This window comes from Oreochromis aureus, linkage group 7, assembly GCF_013358895.1.
Source record: "Oreochromis aureus strain Israel breed Guangdong linkage group 7, ZZ_aureus, whole genome shotgun sequence".
In the NCBI taxonomy this organism is placed as follows: Eukaryota; Metazoa; Chordata; class Actinopteri; order Cichliformes; family Cichlidae; genus Oreochromis; species Oreochromis aureus.
Window position 1 is genome coordinate 25,679,105 of NC_052948.1, and position 22,525 is coordinate 25,701,629.

General features: G+C 39.2%; 1 protein-coding gene and 1 long non-coding RNA gene across 2 annotated transcripts in view; one reads left to right on the top strand and one right to left on the bottom strand.

Moving 5' to 3' along the window:
• Window positions 1-2,603: 2,603 nt before the first annotated feature.
• On the bottom strand, window positions 2,604-7,030 carry LOC120440880. Its single transcript, XR_005613591.1, has 3 exons — window positions 6,965-7,030; window positions 2,841-2,889; window positions 2,604-2,711 (listed from the first exon to the last, which is right to left on the bottom strand). It is a non-coding gene; the product is annotated as an uncharacterized LOC120440880 (long non-coding RNA).
• LOC116319269 (NT-3 growth factor receptor-like) overlaps window positions 6,913-22,525 on the top strand; it is a 72,933-nt gene continuing 57,320 nt past the window's right edge. The window contains exons 1-2 of the mRNA XM_039614366.1: window positions 6,913-7,565; window positions 18,159-18,233. Coding sequence (XP_039470300.1) covers window positions 7,309-7,565; window positions 18,159-18,233 — 332 coding nt within the window. The 5' untranslated portion in view covers window positions 6,913-7,308. The remainder of the gene's footprint in view (window positions 7,566-18,158; window positions 18,234-22,525) is intronic.

The window sequence follows — 22,525 nt, forward strand, 5'->3', positions numbered from 1 at the left end:
GTGAGGAATTTCATTGTTGTAGTTAAAACATTAACATGTACTGTTCCTTTATCCAGTTTTTGTGCTGAGTGAAACAAACCACTTCAGCGCCTGTCACCTTCAGGCCCGCCTACATACAAGTACACTGTATTTCATTTGGCCTGTCAAAGGCTGACACCTGATTATCTAACACTTTCTTCTCATTTTTTACCTGCTAATACTTTTTCTGGGGTTTGTTCTGTCCTTCAAAGCCATTTCCAAGTGCTCTCCCATGCTCTCGCTCTCAAATTCACACACTTTTGAAAAGCACTCTTGCAGAGCATAAGCATCACTATTTTAGGTATTTTATGGCTTAGTTAGCATTTTTTATAGTGTACTACATCAGGTAGTTAGGCTTCGGTTACCAGGTTTCATTAGGTTTCATTAGGATGCACAGTTACGTATCATCTGTGTAACATCTGTAGGAAGAAAAAAGGAAGTGGTCCATGAGTCCATGTGTCTGTGTTTTGATTTTTAAAGATTTGTTTGTGGTCTGGTCCTTAAAAACCTTCTTAATGGCTAAAGGCTAATGGGTTATACTGCCAGGGGCACAGCACAGTCTGTAATGGTGTAATAGTGTAATTTTGTGTGTGTGTGTGTGTGTGTGTGTGTGTGTGTGCGTGCGCAAGTGAGTGTGTGAGTTTGTGTGTGTGTGCATGTTGTGCATGTATGTGTTGTTTTTCATAGAACAAATAGGGACATTACTTTCCTAAATGGACTCATCTGTCCTTCAGCTCTGTGAGTCCACAGATAGAGGGTGAAATAATTCAATAGGGAGGACATAAATATATTTGTTAGGGCTAAAATGAATATTAAGAAAGCTAACCAGACTGAAAGGAGAATTTGTAGCTTTATCTCACTCCCAACTATCTGCATCAGTTTATAGCTGCACTGTGACACTCCCAGTCTAGTGGCCCACCAGAGGTAATACTGCTCCGTTGTTATGGGCTGAAGCTATGGATAATGTACTATAACTACTGTCTTTATTAGGTATAACTTTTTGGGAGTCTGCAACAGAGTGAGATGTGAAGATTTATGATAAACAAACATGAACGCATATGACAGACTGGGGAAACAAAGGATGAAACACAAGGAGAGGAACATGGGAACAGACGAAACACAGAGACAAGGAGGGCGAGCAAACGAGAGACACAGAGTAAGACACAAATGGGAAAACAAACATGGGACAGAGAGGGAATAAATAAATACATGACTGAGGAAACCTACACAGAGGACATGACAGACTCTCACAGGAGACACGGGGATGAGACAAACACAAGAAAACATAATAATTGAATAATTGGTTGAGTCAGTGTGTTTTAAATAAGTTAATAGGTTTGGATGGAGTTTGATTGGCCCATTCTTTTTATGGACACGGTGACAAGCAATACACCAAAAGACAAGCACACAGTTTAAAGGAGCCAGTATGGCACAACAAAAGCAGATGCTATGAGGCCAGAGCTGGTAAAGTTTAAAGTCAGCATACTGTCGTCGTCATTTCATCATCTTTAAGATTTTATTCCTGCTGCTTAAAATAAAAAATGATAAGAAGAAGATTTCCAATTGCACAGGTGTTTGATTTCAGTACTCAGTATTCTGTGCCTTCAACCTTTAGGAAGCACATAATGTTTGATGTTTTCTATTTATAGTTATATGAATTTTACTATAAAATATAATAAATAACAATTAAAATGTGCAGTTATCAAGTGATGCCCTCAGTGTTTCAAGAGTCTGTTATTGCAAAACATATTGCAGGCCTGTGTTGTGCATATGTGTGTGTGTGTGTGTGTGTGTGTGTGTGTACGTGTGTGCGTGTGTGTGTGTGTGTGTGTGTGTGTGTGTGTGTGTGTGTGTGTGTGTGTGTGTGTGTGTGTGTGTGTGTGTGTGTGTGTGTGTGTGTGTGTGTGTGTGTGTATAAGAACATGACAGAGGCGCTGAAAGACCTAAAAACAGAGGTTTGTTTCTATCCATCTATCATGAAACCACAGCCTGGGCTCATGCTCTACATTAACCAGCCATTAGGAATCAATGGCTCATCCATAATGCATTACGGTCATAGGTACATTAAGAAGTCATGACATTAACATCTGATTGATTTCATCAGAATGGGTGGCACCAAACCCTTTTATCCCAAAACCTAAGTGGAATAAATATAGATATATAGTGATTTACAGTAAGGACAAACTAAAATTAAGTTAAATTAAATTAAAGCAAAAAACAGGTGCACAGCTTATAGTATGACATTAGCAAACACTATTTTTCTTTTCTTCTCTTCCTCTTAATTTTTCAAAAGCCAGAAGCCAAGCAAAAGAAACAGAAACAGGAAATTCCACTAATGTGTGATTTACATTTAAATTTAATTTAATTCAAATTTTAAAACCTCCTCTTTAGAAAAACAATAAAGGTGAAACAACACCCAAAAAGTCAATAATACAAATACCTAAGACTCATAATACACTAAAATTATCAGGGCTAATGGGCAGGTAGGACTCAGATGCAAGGTTTAGAAGATCACAGTTCAGTGCTTTTATTTCCAGTGAATAGATATTTACACCGTGGCACAATGCAACAGGGGAATAGGGCTCCAGGTGGGTCCAGGGAGGTAGGGAATCCACACATTCAATATTTACAGGTAACACTCTCTCTCAAACTCAGCGTCAGGCTCAGCACACCAGAGAAGGGAATCTGGAGATCTGTACAGAGTAAAACAAATGGTAAGAATTCGTGAGACACGAGAGGCAGAACAAAACACACACATAGAAGTAAGAGCCAGTGTTTAACTGAGTAGTTCAATGATGCAAAGCATGACTATCAGCTACTACCTTAAGTAGTGGCTCCCTGATGCGACCTTCAGGAATGGGTGGTTGATTGCTGCATTGAGTCTCGCCCACAAACACGGACACAAACACACAAGGGAGAGAAATATAAAGAAGACAAACCTGGTGCAGAAAGCAAGGGAGGACTGAGGGACAATGACAAGAATAAGGTACCAAAAACTCCATCCATCTATCAATCCATCCATCCTTTTTTTTTCTTATGCTCATCTAGGGTTGGGTCATGGAGGTAGCAGCCTAAGCAAGGACGCCCAGACCTTCCTCTCCCCAGCGAACTATTCCAGCTTATCGGGGGGAAACACCAAGGCTTTCCCAGGCCAGCTGAGAGATCTAATATCTCAACCCTGTCCTGGTTCTGCCCTGGGGCCTCCTTCCAGTAGGATATTCCCAGAACACCTCAATCAGGAGTTGCCCAGAAGCCATCCTAGTCAGATGTCCGAACCACTTCAACTGGCTCCTTTCGATGTGGAAGTGCAGTAGCTCTAATCTGACCCTCTATTGAATGACTGCACTCTTCATCCTATCTCTCAGAGAGAAACCAGCAATCCTTCTGACTAAGCTCATATCTGCCAGTTGTATCAGCAATCTCATTCTTTCAGTTGCTACTCAGAGCTAATGACCATAGGTGAGGGTGAAGATATAGATCGACCAGTAAATCAACAGCTTTATTTTTATGCTGAGGTCTTTCTTCAACAGGAAAGACTGGTGCAACATCCACATCAGACTTGGCTCCAATCTGTCTCTCAATCTCTTGCTGTCCTCCCCCTCACTCGTAAGCGAGGGATCCAACAAGATCCAACTTTTTGCAGCAATGTGGGCCTAGACTTGCAATGGTTATACAGGGACCAAAAGGCTCATAGCAGTGGACTAGATACTCCATACTCACAAAGCACCCCCCCACAGGGTTCCCCAAGAGATGCAGTTCAGCATCTTCTCCAAGTCCACAAAACACATGTAGACTGGACATGCACATTTGAATATCCTGGAGAGGATAAAGACCTGGTTTACATTCCTCAACTGGGATGAAAATGACATCGTTCCTCCTTAATCTGAGGTTTGACTAATTAGCTCTCCTTTCCTGTACCCTACTATAGAGCTTCCTATCAGTAAAACAGAGTGATGTTAACAAATTAGTTAATTTTAATATTTCTAGGCTGAACTATTATAATTGATTATTATTGGGTTGCCTTAAAAATTGCTAAAAGCCTTCCCTTGATCCAAAATGTTGCACCAAGACAACCGAAATGGACTAGAAAGAGAAGAGTATATTTCTAAACTGGCTTCTCTTCATTGGCTCCCTGGTAAATCCAGAATTGAAATTAAAATCCTACTTCTTGCATACAAGGCCTTGAATAATCAGGCTTAATCTAATCTAAAAGACCTCATAGTATCACCCCAATAATGCACTTTTCTCTCAGACTGCAAGCTTACTTGTGGTACTTTGGGTATTAAAAGGAGAATGGCGGGCAGAGCCTTCAGGTTCCAGGCTTCCTTCTGTGGAATCAGCTCCTGCTTTAAATTCACAAGCCAAAAACCCTCTCTACTACTCTACTCTAAGAATAGGGTTAAAAACTTCCTTTTTAATAAAGTATATAGTTAGGGCTGAATCAAGTGACCCTAAATTGTCACTGATAGTTCTTTTCCATTAGTACCTACTCAGCTGGGTTTGGCACGGCTTGACACGGTTTTTAGGGTTTTCCATTAGACGATAGTACCTCGTACCAGCTACTTTTTTAGTAGCTACTTGAAGTGGTTCGAATGATCCAAAAATGTGACATTCACAGCCTACATGCCGATTGGCTAGTCAGTGAAGTCGCTCGATGAATCATGAGAGTGTGTCTTTGAGAAAAATCAAACTATCATTTTTTAAACTCGGCAATGAGGGAAACAGCTGCCCAAAAACAACACTGTGGTCATCGAGCATGACCAAAAACAACAGACCAAGCAGCAGGTATACCGTTGCTTCAACATCCACCTTTGTTGCGGTATTTATGTCGCATACAAATATTTCACCGCGTTGCTGTAACGACACAATACACATTAGATGGTACTCGGCTGTAATGGAAGACAAGTCGAACTGACTTGAGTCGTATCAAGTCTATCCAAGTAGAACTTGTTTTTAAATCCGAGTAAATTAGGCAATAAGTATGCTTTCAATTCTTTTGCACTCACTTCATGTCTGGAAATTGGCTTCATAACTGCAAGGAATCCACTCTTTTAAGAGCAAGACAGATATCGAGGTTGTCCTGTAAGGCCAGAAGAACTCCTGTTAGTAAAATAAAAACACAAATAAAACTCTGCTACATGCCTTAGTCTGTGCCACAGTCTGTTATCCGATCTGGCATCCAGTACTTTACTGAGACAGTAAGGCCTGTGGTTGTGCCTGCAGAGCAGAACTCTCCATCCCTTCACTGGCCCTAAGCTCTCTTTGAAAGTATTTTGGACATTAAAAGATACACTATGGCTTCACAGAAATTCATCACACTCATGATTATTGCATGACCTGGTGCTGCACTTTTCCTCCAGGGTTGTACTCTTCACCATTTTTAGTGTCCTTACCAATAACAGACCAATTGAACATTGAGATACTGCCTGTGGAGGTCAGGCTCCTGATATCCTCCGTTCTACCCCAACACTCACACACACTGCCGTAGTTGTTGTTGAGATATTTTGATCAGAATTTATATAATTGAAAATTAATTTCATAAATGACACTGAGATTTGGTAAAGATTTATTCCAACCAGCTTGTTTTTTTAAAAAAATATCATTTTGACCTCCTTTATATCTATCAAAAAATAGACAAGGATTAACAACTTCTTCCTCAGTGGACCAGTTATCAATGCCTGAGATCAGCTGTGTACCACTCCAGCTGAAGTGCAGGATGATGCAGGATGCATCATCATTCTGTTTTGTCTGCCCCTGATATCAATTGCGACTATACGTGGAATATATTGATATACAAATATACACCAGTTCTAGTGTTGGCAGTTTTTTCAAATTTTATACACATACCAGTGAACATGACTGTGCCATCAGGTAGACACAGCCCACTAGAGACACTGTGGTGGCCCCCACAGAAATTCTTCCCCCTCTGTGTAAATTTGCCATCTGTACATAAAACTAGTGATAGGTCTCAAACAGTCATTAAAGTGGATATCCTCTAATGAGACCTTATAATATTACAGGCCAAGTGACTATGAGCAAAAGTCACATTTTCAATTGATATCCCTGGATGGAGGAAAACTGACTAACAATCAGTTTGATAAGCTGTGATTAAACTGAGACAGAGGACAACATGAATGGAAGAATAATGGTCAGCAGGCTCATTGCTCTACATTAACATTCATGAGATGCTTTGTACAGACCGTTTATTGTTGAGTAAGAGTGTGTGGAGAGCAGAATATGGGGCTAATCTGTGTGGACACATTTCCAGGTGAACTGTGATTTCCACAGGGGACATGATCTCCAGGCGAGGAGAATCTGTGTAACATCTCATTGGGATCCAACACGTATGCAGACACATACACTTACACGTACATCACAGTATGTTCCAAAACTGGAGTTATACATTATGTTAGAAAGGAAAACTAAGCCTGTATGATCCCACAGCTACACTCTGTCATTCAGGGACCTCTAGTGGTCACATAATGCTATAGTTTCAGTCAGGCCAAACAGGGAGCGCTGTGGCTCAGTGGTCACAAAGGCCAGGAGCTTTTCTCCACCTAACCAAAGCTTTACTCTTGCACCGTCACCTCAGACAGTTCAAAAGCTTGATGGAGATAATATAATATACATATGTGTCTGATAATCATGAACTCGGCGTCATATTTATTCCAATTGCTATTTAAACTGTTTTTCTGTAACCCAGCCTGATCAGAGAAGTGTCTCTCTCTCTTTCTCTCTCTCGTGTGTGTGGGTGCGCACAAAAGCAAAGCTGACGCGTGTCCACTGCGCTCCTCTGCCCAGCAGGTGGACTCAGAGGATGGGGTCTCTCTCTCTCTCTCTCTCTCTCGACCCCTGGCGTCGAGAGAGAGAGAGAGAGAGCGTGTGGGAGAGACTGAGAGATGGACAGATGACTCAAAAAGGAGACGAAAAGGAGAAAAATGCTCACCGCGACCGTACACATCAAACAGCGGGAGAATATATTCTCTGGGTTTTTCTTATTTTGTCCTCTTTGTTCCATCCAAACGTTGTCGGTGTGACGAGCAGGGAGGGGGGCGTGACTGGCATCATTAAAACCTCTGATACCCCCACAAGCACGCGCACACTCAGACACGCGTGAACACACGGAGGGAGATGTTTACAGCTTTGACCGCTTGGACTCCACTGAGCGGAATAAGGCGAGCACAGCGTTCACACGGCTTCAGACTCTGACGGTCTGAGTCATTTTCATTTTTAGTCATTTTCATTCTCGTTCAGCTTCAAAGTTGGAATCTGGGACTGAATCGTGACAGCATGGATTTGTTCGGCGCGCGTCGCCTTCTCAGGATTCGGTGCTGCTGGAAGGTTTCCGTTCTGCTCAGCGTTTTCTTTCACAGCTGCCCGAGCTCCTCGTTGGACTGTCCCCCCACCTGCACCTGCTCTCCCACTGAAATCTTCTGCAGTAAGTCCGACAACAGCCAGTTCTTCCCGCTGCTGTCCTTCCAGGGGACCGGGAATGCTGGGAATAATACCGGGAGCATCGAGGATCTTTTCCAGAACATCACCTCCATGTGAGTGCTGCTTCTCTAGATTAAAGCTTTAGGGATATTCAAGAGAAGTTTTGAAATTGAAATTGAAATCACAGAATTGTTCAAAAAATGTGAACTTTTTGAATATCTGGCAAATTTTACATATAATACTTAATATATATATAAAAAATAATAATAAAATAAAATGATTCTTCTTCTTGTTAATAATACTCTTAATAAATATTTCTATGAATAACAGTAACATCAATAATGATCCAGACGACTCAGGGATCCAGGCTCAGAATACCTAAGAATGATTATGCAAATAAATGTCCCACTTGACTCAAATAATAAATGTATCTGCTTTATTCAGGACTTTATCTCAAACATCCTTTTAAACATTTTTTGAGAAACTTCAGTCTTCTCCAAAACTTGCCTTCATCTGTGCACATGTGCAGTGTAAAGTTCCTCACTTTCGGGAACCTTGCACTGTGATTAATGATGATGGTAAAGCCCCATCAGAACAAGCAGAGCTGGCAAGTCTGTAGTTACTTAAAAACAAATTTTAATTCTGTTATTAGTTTCTTGTAAATAAAATGAGTAATATAAATGTAAAAGAATTGAGCAGGTCTGAAAAGATTAGAATGATTGATGAATATGGTTAATCACACATAAGGAGGCTTGATCTTTGTCTGTGTTTAGGGTAATGTACAGGTCTTTGGTACGCCACAAAATCACCTCAAGTGTTCAAATTCCGAATTCAGAACTGATCTAAAAGATGTGAATGAATCCATTTATATAAGAAATGGAAATCTGAAATGCATGAATATATTTGATACTTTTAAACATAGCCATCTGTTGATGGCAAGTGTGCCTCTCCCTTAGCTGTTCCTGCATAACATTGCTAAATGCCATAGTTGTATACACTAGGAAACAGTCCAGCGTGAGAGGTAATTGGTCCAGATTTTTCCAAATAGCTTTTTATTGCATTATAAGGATAGTCATTACTCAGATACTATTAAGCAAATTTTAGTGCAGAAGTCTGTTTCTTTAAGATGAAGAGCCAACCAGCCATGAAAAATGTTATCTGGGCAGATACTGAAAACTGACCACATCAGACCACTAGTGAATTTTTCTCAACAACATTCTTCTTGCTTTGGAAGAGAGTGGCAAACAGTCCTCAGTATATCATAAGGTTTAATATAACTACATTTACGTTCATTTCTTTGGTGAGGAAATGTTGTGGAATGGGGCAGCTGGAGGTAGTTCAGGTCGTCTGCTAATCAGAACTTCAGTGCTTCAATCCGGCTTCTTCAGTCCGCAATTCAAGGTGTCTTTTAGCGAGATACTAACCTCTAAATTATTGGAATACGTCAAGCAGAGAGTGTGTGTGAGATTGTTAAAAAACTCTTAAAGGCATTGACTAAATGTGTGTGTGAATGGGTTAATGTGGGTTTTTGTATAAATAAATAAATTTAGTACTCTGTTTAGGGATAGTGTTTAGTCACTGGTCTGTGACTAAACCAAAGTCCAGTGTGTTTCCTTACAGTGAACTCAATCAGTCACCTTGCCCAGGAGGTACACCAGATCATCCATTAGCTGGAAGGGTGGTGCTTTAAATCCTAAGTCATTAAATCAACTACATGTTGAAATGTCTGTGGATAACATACGGAACCCCAAATTGGTGTGGTCAAAGTCCTCTAAGGGTGAGTGTGGTTGTAGTGTAAGGTGATTTGAGGGGTTAGTATATAAATGGCAGTCATTTTCCTGATGCTCAGATAATTTCTTTCTCATTAACTACAGATTGGTTTCATCTGAGAAGATGTGGTGTCTTCTCTCCTTGTCATATTCTTCCAGAGCCTCTTTGAGAAAGAACGTAGGGCATGCTGAGTGGACATCCTGCTTTGGGAGTGGCACTGCAGTCACTTTGATCAGAAGATCCAGATCATTACTGCCTCTTATCTCCTGTAGTTGCCAGGAGCGCATCTGCTGCAGCACTGACAGTTTATATTAGAGCTTCGCTATAAACCCTTTTCTTTTAATATAAAGTCGACTCTAGTATTAGGCAATCGTAAAGTTTACATGGACAGCCCTAATCTCAGTGACCACTCAAAGTCATTTTACACTACAAAACCTCACCCAGCCATTCACACACATATACACTTGCTCAAGGGCTCAGGGACAATGCACACACACATACACGTGCACATACAGGCTGTGGTCCATCATATTGTTGTTGTGGACTGAAGTGGACCTGACTGTCACAGCATCTGTAGCTTCTTTGTTTTATACTCTCTTATGTAGCCAACAAAACACACTACAGACAAACACATAGTAATTAATAAGAACGGGAAGCATTTGCAAACTGTGGCCGATCTACAAAAAGAAGGGAGAACACATTGCTACACACACAGATTATTTTGTGAAGACAAAACCTCACTTCATTATTAACCTGGTTTTCTGAAAAATTATTGCTGATCAAAGGAGCTGCTCAACATCGAATTCTCTCCTCCCCCTCCAACACTGATCGTACACCCAGAAAAATATGAGAATTGTGTAAAAAAAAGCAGTTTGCTTGCAAAATAATAAAAATAATATTAATAATAATGTTAATAATGATAATAATAATAATAATAATGATAATAAACCTAAGCAGAACAAGTGAAGCATGTGTAGTGTCAGTAGTCAGCTCCATTGTTCCGTGTGCTCATCAGCACAATAGTGGAAAACTGATTGAAAAACACAGGGTCGGTTTGGTTGCGTATGCCACACAGTTAAGTGAGGGGTTGAGTTTTAACAAAAAATGATGTAATAACATGAGATAAAGTGTGTGTAAGTACAGGGAATAAAGTTTATATGAAGTCATGTCAGGATATTAACGTGAATAAAAGCATCTTTTCATTTCTGAAAGGAGCTTCGTTTAACTACGAGACCACCAGCATGTCCTGGGTCGTTAACTTCATTTAAAAAATGATCAAATTGGGACAAATCATTATGAATAATTGTATTTCTTGCGTAATAATGTTCCTTTTAGTAGGTTTGGGTTATCTTTAATTTGAAGTAAATTCATGACTGAATATATTTGGCTTTGAGTTTTAATATTTTGGGGGATAATTTTTACTTTGGATTTTTGTCTATTTAATTGTAAGTTTAATGTCAGAGAAAAGTATTTAAGGTTTAATATAATTCGTTGCCACTAAATTATAATGGTTTCTGGCACTTTTTTCCCTTTAGTGGACAGTGTTTAAAGTTAAAAAAAATTCAGTGGATATATAGTAGATTTCTGAAATTTATGATGGTGGAAAAATGCCAGGAAAATTAACCAAAGAATAATTTAAAATCATTAATCATTTGCTGTAAACAACCAACAAGCTGACTTTAAGAGCTGTATTCAGTAAACAGTCATACTGACATTAAACATGTGACTGTGTCCTCTTTTTCATGTCTTTATGTATTTAACTGAGCTGTTTTTGAAAGACATTATGACACAACATCAATACCTGAGGATCAATACTGTGCTGACATCAATATTAAAATGCTGTCATTTATGACAATGAAGATAAAGTCAATAAGTTCTTCACTAATGCACTAACTGAAATTACAGATTACACAGAGAACAAAGAGATGTCTGATATGTCACGGTAAGACAGAGAGTAAATAAAGTATCTGTTATCCGGAAAATAGTTTTTTAATTGAATTGTGACTTAATAATAATAATAATAATAGTAATAATGATAATAACAGTAATATCTTGGCATGAGTAGGATGGATTAGGTTTTGAGGTCTACAGACTGGAATGTACAATGTGACCCACATAGGGAGTACAGTTTAAACGTATCAAATTCTGTGAACATACCATCTTACCAACCATGGCTGTAAGACAATTTAAAAAAATAAAATAAATATCGTTTAAGATTTGTTTGTTTTTTTTTAAAGAAGAGAACCTTAATTTCTGAGGATGGGGACAAACTGAGGAGAGCACAGTACGACCTCTAAGGGTGAAACTGAGGACTCCTGCAAGAGGAAGCTGGAGACCAAACTTGAGCAGAACAGTATGAGGGATGTGTGGAGTGAAATGAAGAAAATCACTGGTTTTAAGGTGATGGACAAAAACCGGCATCAGCAAGAAAACCTGAAGGGAGCAGAAAAGCTGAACCGTTTTTAAAACACTTTTGGTTCACAGTCCTCTGCTGCTTTTCCCCACAACACGCTCTACACACTATGGCCTTTACACGCATTCATTGCCTTCAGGGGTATTAAAAAAATTAGGCTAGATTAATGCTTGCCATGCCAAACCAGTACACACTCGTAAAGGATATTCTCTGTCTCCAGAGATTCACTTCCTGATTAAATAAAGTTTTAAAAAAAGAAGTGGATAAGCAGACTCTGTTTCCTAAGTAAACTGAGCTCATTTAATGTAAAAAACATGGCTATTTCCTGTCAGTCAGTCGTGGTGTGTACACAGTGTACTCACCAACAGACTAATAAACTGATCAGGACAGCTTTTTCTGTGATTGGCTGCAAACTGGAGACTTCTGAAGTTGTGGTGTAAAGGAGCTCACTGAACAAACTGTTATGCATGATAGTTCTGACCACTACCAAATAGTTTTACTATTGTACACAATTTTTTCTTATTTATTTATTTATTTTGAATTTTTATTATATTGCAAGTTTTAAGGTTAAGTTAAGTTAAATAAACTAAGCCATAAAAATTACCTGAATTTGTTCTTCTTGGAAAACTGTCTTAGATTAATAGGAGCAAAAAGAGTTCTGACAGTGTCGTATCTCCTGGATGATGTGGATTTAGTGTGTGTGTTTCTGCATGTGCAAGTGAATGAGTTTGTGTCTGTGTCTGCCTTTAAAGGAGTATGTGGCGGCTGCAATAAACAAAGGCAGCATCTCAGCATTCTGAAGTCTGCCCGGTGTTTTAATGCAACATTTTTGTGCTGAAAACAGACATTATGTTGGTGTAGATGTTAATAATTAATGTTAATAATAGCTAAGTGTCCAACCCAACAGCCCTGGGTCAGTGGCTCAGAGTTTTACTGACCCGTGTACATTTTTATTGGCCTGTGAAAAAAAGCTTTTATTTTTGTATTTTTAAAATATTAAAACAATTTAATGAACATAATTTTTTACATTATTTTACTTTATATCTGAAAAATGTTTCAAAAGCCTCCGTTTATACTCACTCCTCCTTGTTCTGCTTGCACCTATCGCTGCCATGTAAAATGCAATTAGGCATGCAAGGTGCCTAATTTAAATATTTTATTAGACTAAAATTAACAGTTCTGTATATTTTAATGTAACTTCTGTAGCTTTACTGTAGATTTTTGCTGTGTATAACAAATGAAGTTCACTTTTCCTTCACATTAGAGCTTATTAAACAGATGGTTTGATGAATCTAGCTTTTTCCAAGTAAACATTTTAATGGTGATAACTGTGCTGCTCATTTGGATGTTAGAAACTTTTCTTTCACTCCGCCTGAAGTGACTGTCTCAGTAACAGCTCCACGTCTTTGCTCTTTACGGGGTGTGTGTAGACACACTCTGACTCCATGTTCATCTATGACGGCACGATTGTCACTGCTGCCGTTTATCTGTGTTATCCATCTTTTTGTTTAAAAACTGGCAGCTGCATGGGCCTAATGTTGTCAGACTTTTTATTCACACACTGCTCCTTGATACATGTCTAATGCACGTCTCTTTTTAGTTGCAATGGAAAATGAAATGCTTGCATTCACATGATGATATAGAGCTATCCGTTTAATAAAACATCAAAGCAAAAACGTGTTGAGGATTTTTTATTATTGAGTTATTCCAACTACTCAATAAATGGTTGCAGTCCTATATAGTTCTAATTCACTTTTTGTTGCTGACACCTTGTGCTGCTGTAACATGAATATCCCCAATAATACAGCAGAGATATACTGTTGCAACCAAACTGACAGACTTTATCTTGCAACCCAATATATACAAAAGAAATGCTCCAGAGCAGCAGCAACACAGGTGTGCCAAACAGTCACCAGCAGTCCAACCACAGGCTTTTTTTATGAGTCCTCAATGATCCTTTCAGATTCTCCTCCATCCAGTTAGCTGGGGATTCCAAATTGGCACCAGCCTGCATTCTGTGTACCTATGGAGAAACAGAAAACAAAGGCAGGGAGAAAACAAAGAGTCTGCAAGACATACGCCCTTACGAGTCCAAACAAGATGAGATCAAGATCATAGGGCACATGACAGTGCATCAGCCAAGACTCAGCATGTACAAGTACCTCGGTCATGCAACACACAGCACCTGTATAAAATAGGCCAAAGCAGACTGTACTTCCTCAGGAGTTCCTTCAACTTCTGCAGGGCTCTGTGGTTGACGCTGGACACTCTGGTGACAGTGGCAGAGCAGAGGAAATTAAAGAAACTGTTGGACATTATGGAGAAAGCTGGGCATTCTCTGCATATGGTCATAAACAACCAGAGGAGTCTGCTCAGTGACAGGTTGCTTCTCCCAAAGTCTTGGACCAACAGACTTAAAAACTGCTTTGTCCCATCTAATTGAAGCCATCAAATTGTTTAACTCCTCACTGGAGGGGAGAGGAAACAGGAGGACAAAGGAGGGTGGGAACAACCTCTTGAAAGTAGCAAGGTGGTCAGCCTAATGATTGGAGTACACGACGACCTCGTAAAGATATACTCTGCAGTTTGGCACATCACCCAGTATTTTGTTTACAAGCCTCTGAAATGTAGCTGGAGCATTATATAAAGCCAAAGGCATGATAGTATACTGGAGAAAACTGTGTGGAGTCACAAAAGCAGAAATTTCTGATGCCCTTTTGGTTAAAGGAGCTTGCCAATATCCTTTCAACATGTCAAGTTTACTGATGCATGTGGCAGGTCCAATGTCATCAATGCAGTCAAGTGACAGTTTGCCCGAGCTTGTGCCAATTGGTTCTTGTATGGATAAAGTGACTTGATTAGTACTAAATTTGGAATCATGTGGTAATAGTAGCCAAGAATTTCCTCACCAGCAGCTCTTAGAAGCCTGTGTGGAGGGTTGCTGAAAATCAGCACCGGACAGCTCTGCTGACTGTGTTTCCTCCTGCTGAATGCAAAGTAATTTTAGAGAACAGCTGATCAGAGGCTTTGTGGGTGTGTAGTGGTTGCCGTGGCTACTTTGGCTTCAGCGCTTGGATTTTGTTTGGATCACAAGCCTTTTAAATTTAATTTTAAGTCAGACCACAATGCTGTATGTAATCTTGTGAAAATATTTCAAAAGTAGTGAAATAAACAAATTTGCCTTGTTTGGGGATTTGTGTTCAGTTGTATGGGTGGAATTGAATCCCACATAAAAACATACACTGTGGCCTATAACATTTCTCGAGATTATATGATGGAGATGTATCTGAGAATGCAAATGGGTATTAAATGGTCTTCAAAATCACTATGATATTCAATTTGCAGCAGCGTGATAATAGATAAGATAAGATAGATCTTTATTGTCACTGTTACCAGAACAATGAACACAGTTTGGCATCTCTCCATTGACAGCTTGTAGGTTTTTACATTCACATTCTTCAGATAAGAGAATAGGATGAATAAAGATAAAATAAGTGCAAGTTACAGTCCAGGGAATTCATGCATGTTATTTGTAGCTCCTGTCTTATGTCTTGCCCAGTCTATCCAGGCAGCACTTTTGCCTAAAATAGACAAAGTATTTCCAGGAGTAAGAACATGACTGTTGTGAGCTAAGTGCAAAAAAAGGCAACTTCAGATAATGTTCTAGCCTAGTTTCCTCTAATAGTCATGTGTGAAAAGACCTTTAGAGTCTTGTTAAGCTGGTAAAGTCGGATGAAGTCTAAACAAAGTCTTTAAATTAATACACAAAGCAAATGTATCTGTCTTTAGCATACTGATCACCATTTACCATTCAGTGTGTTTTGAACATTTTTCTTCTTCTTCTCTCCAACCCATAATTTAAAGCTTTTAATTATTAATGGAAATTATTGGTTTAAGTCATTAATCCCCTCTTCTGCTTTTTTGTTTTTCTTACTCTTTTATGTGATCGCTGCCTGTCAACAGGTAAGATAATTGACACTCATGTCAAAAACAAAAGTGAAACAATGACCAGTGGATGAACCCATAATACAGGGTGGGCCATTTATATGGATACACCGTAATAACATGGGAATGGTTGGTGATATTAAAGTCCTGTTTGTGGCACATTAGTATATGTGAGGGGACAAACTCCTCAAGATGGGTGGTGACCATGGTGGCCATTTAGAAGTCGGCCATCTTGGATACAACTTTTGTTTTTTCAATAGGAAGAGAGCCATGTGACACATCAAACTTATTGGTAATGTCACAAGAAAAACAATGGTGTGCTTGGTTTCAACGTAACTTTATTCTTTCATGACTTATTTACAAGTTTCTATTTGTCCACAGCCATTGACATATAATTCCATCAATTTTCACAACAATTTTAATGTATCAGTGTACACTTCATTTCATCACAAACATGCAATTGATCACAGCTTGTAAGTGTTCTTTTTAAAGTCATGTTAAATAGAATTTATCTTGAGTTTTTACTGAAGCTGTGCAATTCCGGGGCAGGGAGCGAGCTCGCACTATGTTCCAGGAAGCACCTGGCACTGGTCTTTCTGGGAGTTTCATCCTTCTACACCCTAACAGTCAGCAGATAACATAGTTAAGCAGCCTACATCAGGTGATATTGACACATATGTCCTTCACCTAAGAGATAAAAGAAAATACAAAATTCTACAGTGAAATTCTAAGAACCTAAATCTAAATATGAGAATAAACTAGAAATTTCCCATCATAAATTTCAAGGTCACTTTAAAGGTAGAAAGCTTTTAGGTTTTTTTTCTTCAGCTTTTCTGACATCACCCATGTTTTAACAGTTTAACAAAACATAAAACACAAAAAAAACGCCACTAAGACATATAAGACAAATGCTTCTATGAATGGGTGAATGAGGCATGTTATATAAAGCACTCTGAATGCTCAAGTGGAGTAAGCACTGTAAAAGAATCAGTCCATTTACAGACATCCCAAGTTGACTGTTCTGTGTATACACCACATTGGTTCATTACTTGAGTTAGGTGCTTTTTTTATGCTTGGGTGATTCAGAGGTCAATGATAAATTAATTACATGATAATAAACTTAGAGAAAACATAATAAACAGAGTGAAAAAGTCCAAAGAAAAACTCTGACAGACCTGGAGAACTGTTACTCAAGATCACTTTAATTATTTAATTAAGAGTCTGGCTCCATGTAAGTAAAATACAAAGCAATGGGGATTGCTCAAGGCTTTTGCACAACACTGTATGTGCAATGAAAATGTGCGTTTTAAAACAATATATTGATATATATTTGTTCTAATTACATCAAACAAGAAGGGAAATGGAGAAAGACTTTAACAATAAACTGCTCTTCCAGCTCCACACTTGGCAGTCGTCATCCCTACGACCAAAACAGATGACATTTGGTCTGTGAATTTCTTTCCAAATTTGCTTTCCCTCTCTCTACGGCTGTGTCTCTCACACTTTGGAGGCAGAGTGTGTAGGAGGCTGCTGTAACATTGCAGTTCCTTCTGGCAAGCAAACATTGATGGTTTGTTTGTGACTTTTCAAACAGTGCCAAGTTGAGGAAGGAAAGAGGAGAGGGGGAGAAATAGAAAGGAGGACTAGAGAGAGGAGGAGGAGTAAGGGCAGGCAGTAGTAGTACTGTTGGGCACAAAAATAGTTGGTTTGAACATTTTCTGTTATATTTAGTAACCTCGAGACTACAGTATGTGCATGCTTTACGTGGGGCCACTACTGCTCATAATGTGGTTGACCACTTTTTTAACTGTCTGCTGTAAATATGCAATCTGGAGAGAAATGCTCAGAGATTTTTGGACTGGTGTTGTGTCTAGCTGATCAATTTCTACAGTGCAGTATTCACTGATCTCCGCCAAATCTTGAACAAATATTCATCTCTTTAATTGGATCTGTGTTCAGCATTTTCTCTTTCTATGTTCTATAGCTTTGTAATAACAGGACAGCTTATTTCTTACAACTTAAACCCCAAAAGTCATACGGACAGTTTTCATTAACTACAGCAGCATTTTCTTATCTTTTGGAAAAACTGAGACAGCCAATTGAAATTCCGTGACTTTTTCTTATACTGAGAGGCACAGAAATTAAATGTGTAAGTAAACTTTAAACTGACAGAAAGCAGAGTTTCACTGGTCCAGACTATTTAAGATCAAAGTGGGCTGTATGCGACCTACCATTTAAAATGAGTTTAATATCCCTGCTCTAATGTGTTTATACAATGTCATATGTCAATCATCAGTTCAATCACTCTGCTCAAAGTTGAGAAATATTCCTTGCTACAGGAACGTTAGAATCATCAATCAGCCTAACACGTCACACTTCAGTGTCCTTGGACTGTAGCAGGAAACCGGCATAACTGGAGGAAACTGGGCTACAGGGCTAACTATCTGACACGTTATAGAATAAATAGCCCAACAAATCTGATCCATGAAAGAAATTGTTAGATTATTGCATATTAGACATTTTTAACTTGTTATATCAGTGCACCTTACTACAGTGTCTTGCCTGTACTCCTTTACAGACACATCGAGAACTGGACTGGTCTGCAGACTTTGAGGGATTTCGATATGGAGCTCTACACCGGCTTACAGAGGCTGTAAGTAGTAAGGCATTTTCTACAACATGTTATCACTGAAATGCCTGGCCAGTGAGAATATTTAACTTTATTGTTGGGGATCAGACCAATGCTTTAAAAACACATGCAGAAAAGCAAATGTTTCCTCTAAAGAGGTTCAAGCAGGCCTGCACACTTCAAAGATGCACTGACCCAAGTAAGGGGTTCTAATAATATTTGGACCCAGAGATATCCCAATCTCAGGAAAGAATCTGCGCACAATTCACAGTTTAGTCTACAGCAGATGAAAGGAAGCACCTCAGCATACTTTGGAACTCTACTCACTAGCTGGACCACTTGGGAAGTAAACAATATTGTCCAGTAAGGCTGTTAGCAGTGCTTCGATACATAGTTGTGTGTTGAATTTCAAATCCTGTTTCTTATTAAATATCTTCCATTTGTTTTAATCTTTATGGAGTCCCTTAGTGTTTTCCAGCCTTTCCCTTCTGTGTTGATTCCCCCATGTTTAGTTCTCTGTCTGTTTCCCTCACTTCCTGTTTTATTGTGGTAGCAAAATAATTTGTGGTGCAGATTAGGTGCAGAATTCAATGCATGCATGCACACAAATGGCTAGTCTGGATTTGCCATTGTCATTTATTTCAAATCTAGGTAAGAGAGGTCGTCGAGGAAAACGGCATTTAACAGTGGATGAATAGGTTGGTTTGCTTTCACCACAAGTGCTGGTGACTTACTTAAACCAGCTTTTCTTTTTTTTTCACTTTTACTATTTTCAAAGCTATTAGGACTTTATTTTATTGATTTCATTCAAGTACTTTTAATTAGATTTATTTCCATAAATACAGGTAGACTAATGACATAAACATTCCTTCGCTGTCCTGGTTTTAGAATGTCCATAGGAAAGCTGACTTAAAGTAACCTGCATAGCTTTATAGTTATTTTTCTTCCAACAATAGGTAATAGATGTGTTTCCTCGTCACACTAGTTAAGCCAGCACTTTGATCACATTTGATATGAGAGTATCTAGTCAACATTGTTAAGCTCTGATGCTGCTAACTTCTCCCGAACAGGAATCACACACAATGTTTTCTACAGTGCTGGTATTTTCTCCTACTTCAGGCTTGGGGTTGTAAATGTGACTCGGGATCACACAGTGAGACGCCTAGCAGCAAGTTCTTGGAAACTTGGTGCTGATGCCACCATCGCCAGCAGACTTGACCTGGTGTACTTTCTTCAGTGGTCTCCTGACCTTGGGATCTGACCTAGAAAGTTAATTTTGTGAGGATAAAAGACAAAAACACTGAAGGCAGTTGGGGCCATGTGGAGGCCAGGGTGTCTGGTGGAAGAGGTAGCAGCAGGCAGTAGTCTGTGAACTAAGCCTGCTAAAGAAATTGTTTAGCTCATTTGCTCTATACAGAGTGAGTGTATGAGTTGTAAATAGTGAGCATGACTGAGGGGACATGGAGGGGGCAGGTGTGACACCAGCACAAGACTGTTCAGCAGTGCTCATCTTTGTATATTGCATATTTGTATAAGTACATTATATAAGTTGTAAGTTGGGCTTTAAGTTATTTTGAATGTATTTAAGCGTATTTGTGTCCAGAAGTTGTGATTTGGATTGATGGAAAGCTCTCACTCTCACTTCATGGTTGGAAGGGAGATTGAATCATCAATTTTTAATAAAATCTTACTGTATACATTTTTATCACAATTTCGATGTACAGAAATGCAAAAATTCTGTTACCCAAGTAGGTAACAGAAAAAAGTTGAGTTGACTGGGATTAAATCTTTCCTGTGTGATTCATTTCAGTTGCGGATAATCAAGAAACTTACTGTTCCTGATTCCATGTTTTGATGTGAGTTCCTGAAATTAAACTAAATGGCATTAAAGTTTTCACCCCTTCTCGTTCCATGGTGAAAGGTTTAAGCCTTATGAAAAGCAGATTAGAGATTTTTTCTTTTCCACAGAGTGCTTGTCCTAGGTCCAGCCATGGGCTGTCTAGCGAGCTTGATTTGACCCATTTTGAAGCATATAAGCAATCTATTGGATAAGAAATAGTAATAAGAATTTGGTAGTTCTAAACCACCATTGTGTTTTGGCTTTTGTAGAGTTTTCAAACTTATTCTTGATGGTTCATTTGATTAAAATGATGAGATGTTGAGATGTCCAATGACTTAAACCAGGCAGTAAAGGGTTTGTTAGGGATCAGTGAGAACAAGTAGTTTATTTTAGGCAGAACCATTATTTTAGTTGTGATGACTGACCATTGAGTGCTATAGGTAAAGTTTTCCAAAACGTGAGATTATCTTCTACCATTTCTACTAGAGGGATATGGTTCAATCATACCGAGAAACTGGTGGAAAAATTTATATCTAAATATCTAATGTTACCCAGCTGTAGTGTAGTGATGGAGGTCTTCTAAAATTTACAGTTCAGAGGCAGAACTGTTGATTTACTCCAGTTAATAAAGTAGTCTGATATGGATGAGAACTTATCTATGAGTGTGATCGTCTTCAGAAGAGAGGTTTGTGAGTTCCCAAGGAACAGTAATGCATCATCAGCATACTGGCTTACCTTGTGGTCTGTATCTATTTATATCTACATTTTGTCGGATTGCTGCCGCTAGTAGTTTGATGAAAATGACTAAAACTGAGGGTGAAAGCGGACAGCGCTGTCTGGTGTCCCTCTTTAGATTGAAGCTTTGGGAAGTAAGGTCATTTGCCCTAACACATGCGTTTGGAGAACGGCATAGTGTTTTGATCCAATATATGAAGAATCAACCAAATCCAAACTTTTGTAGAACTGTTGACATCCTATGAGAGAGCAAATGAACATTTTGCGCTCAAAGTTGATGTGTTAAGTACAGGAAAAATGGGCAAGTTAAGGATTTGAGTGATTCTGACTCACTGCACTGCAACACTGCAGCTAAGTTGGTTCTGACAGGGGGTCCAGGGATTTCATCCTCATACCTAATAGTAGTCAGGGAGCCATCGCCTAGCCTGGAGAGGTCTGTGTGTCCCTCCATGGACATGTCTTCCCAGACCGTTGCTGACCCACCAGCAAACCGGTCATGCTGAACAATGTCACAAACAGCATAATGTTCTCCACGGCTTCTCAAGACCCTTTCACATCTGTCACATGTGCTCAGGGTGAACCTATTCTCATCTGTGGAAAGCACAGGGTGCCAGTAGTGGACCTGCCAATTCTGGTACTCTGTGGCAAATGCCAGTCAGGCTCCATGGTTGTCTTATTGTTTCTCCTCTTGTGCACCTGTAATTAATTTTTATACCAAAGAAGCTGAAACCGATCAACACCCCCCTCTGCCAATTAACTTACCAGATCAACATCCCAGAAGTTTGACTGACTTGATGCTGTACTAGGATTAAAAAGTGATTATTTTTTATCTTTGAGCTTATATAAGATGACAGCCCCCAGAAACAGTACATATTGGCTTCAATTTTGCATAGTGGGAGGAAGTGGAGCCAGGTCGGCCATCTTTTGTACAGTCATTTTGCTTCACTGTTGGTTGCAACCAGTACCGTTGCAAGCACCTGATGAAGCCGGAAGAGCCACATCATCCCCCCAAAAATAGAGGTGATCCTGAGGCCACCAAACCAAAAACCCTTAGTTACTTGGCCACACCTAAAACGTGGCTTAAAACAAACAACAGAGCAGCTTTTCACTGGCCTCCACATTGAATTTTTCTTCACTTTGTTAAATCATTATGATTTACTAGCACTAGGTTACTATAGTTAGAGGTTTTTTTTAAGATTCATTTTTGGCCTTAAATTTTTATTTATTTTTTTGGCAGGACAATAGTGCAGACAGGAAAGGATGGAAAGGGAGCAAGTGAAATGATCCGCAGGGAATGTCCTGGCATGGGGAATCAGATCTGCAGTAGCCGTTCAGCATTGGGGTCGGCTGCTCAACCCACTGGGGTATACTGGTACTCAAATCATACTTGTTTTTTAATGAACCATAAAACTTCCAAACAAGCGACACAGCTGGTCTGTTCTTTCTGTGCATCTCTGACCAGTCTATTTTGTCTTTATCATCCTCCATTTCTTTCTCTTCTCTTCTTGTTATGCTAAACATTTGTTGTCTCCACAACAAGATGCAAGTTATAGATGAGATTTGTATCATCCCAGCTGCTATAACTCCTCCACAGCAATGTATGCTTTTGAGTTCAAAATGACATTTACTTATCCATACTGCTGTCTAAAATCATTGTGTATCTTAACATGTATTAAGAGTTTGGCATTAAGGATTAAGTGGCACTTCTAGGGAAATATTAGAAAGGCTTACTATCGTTTGG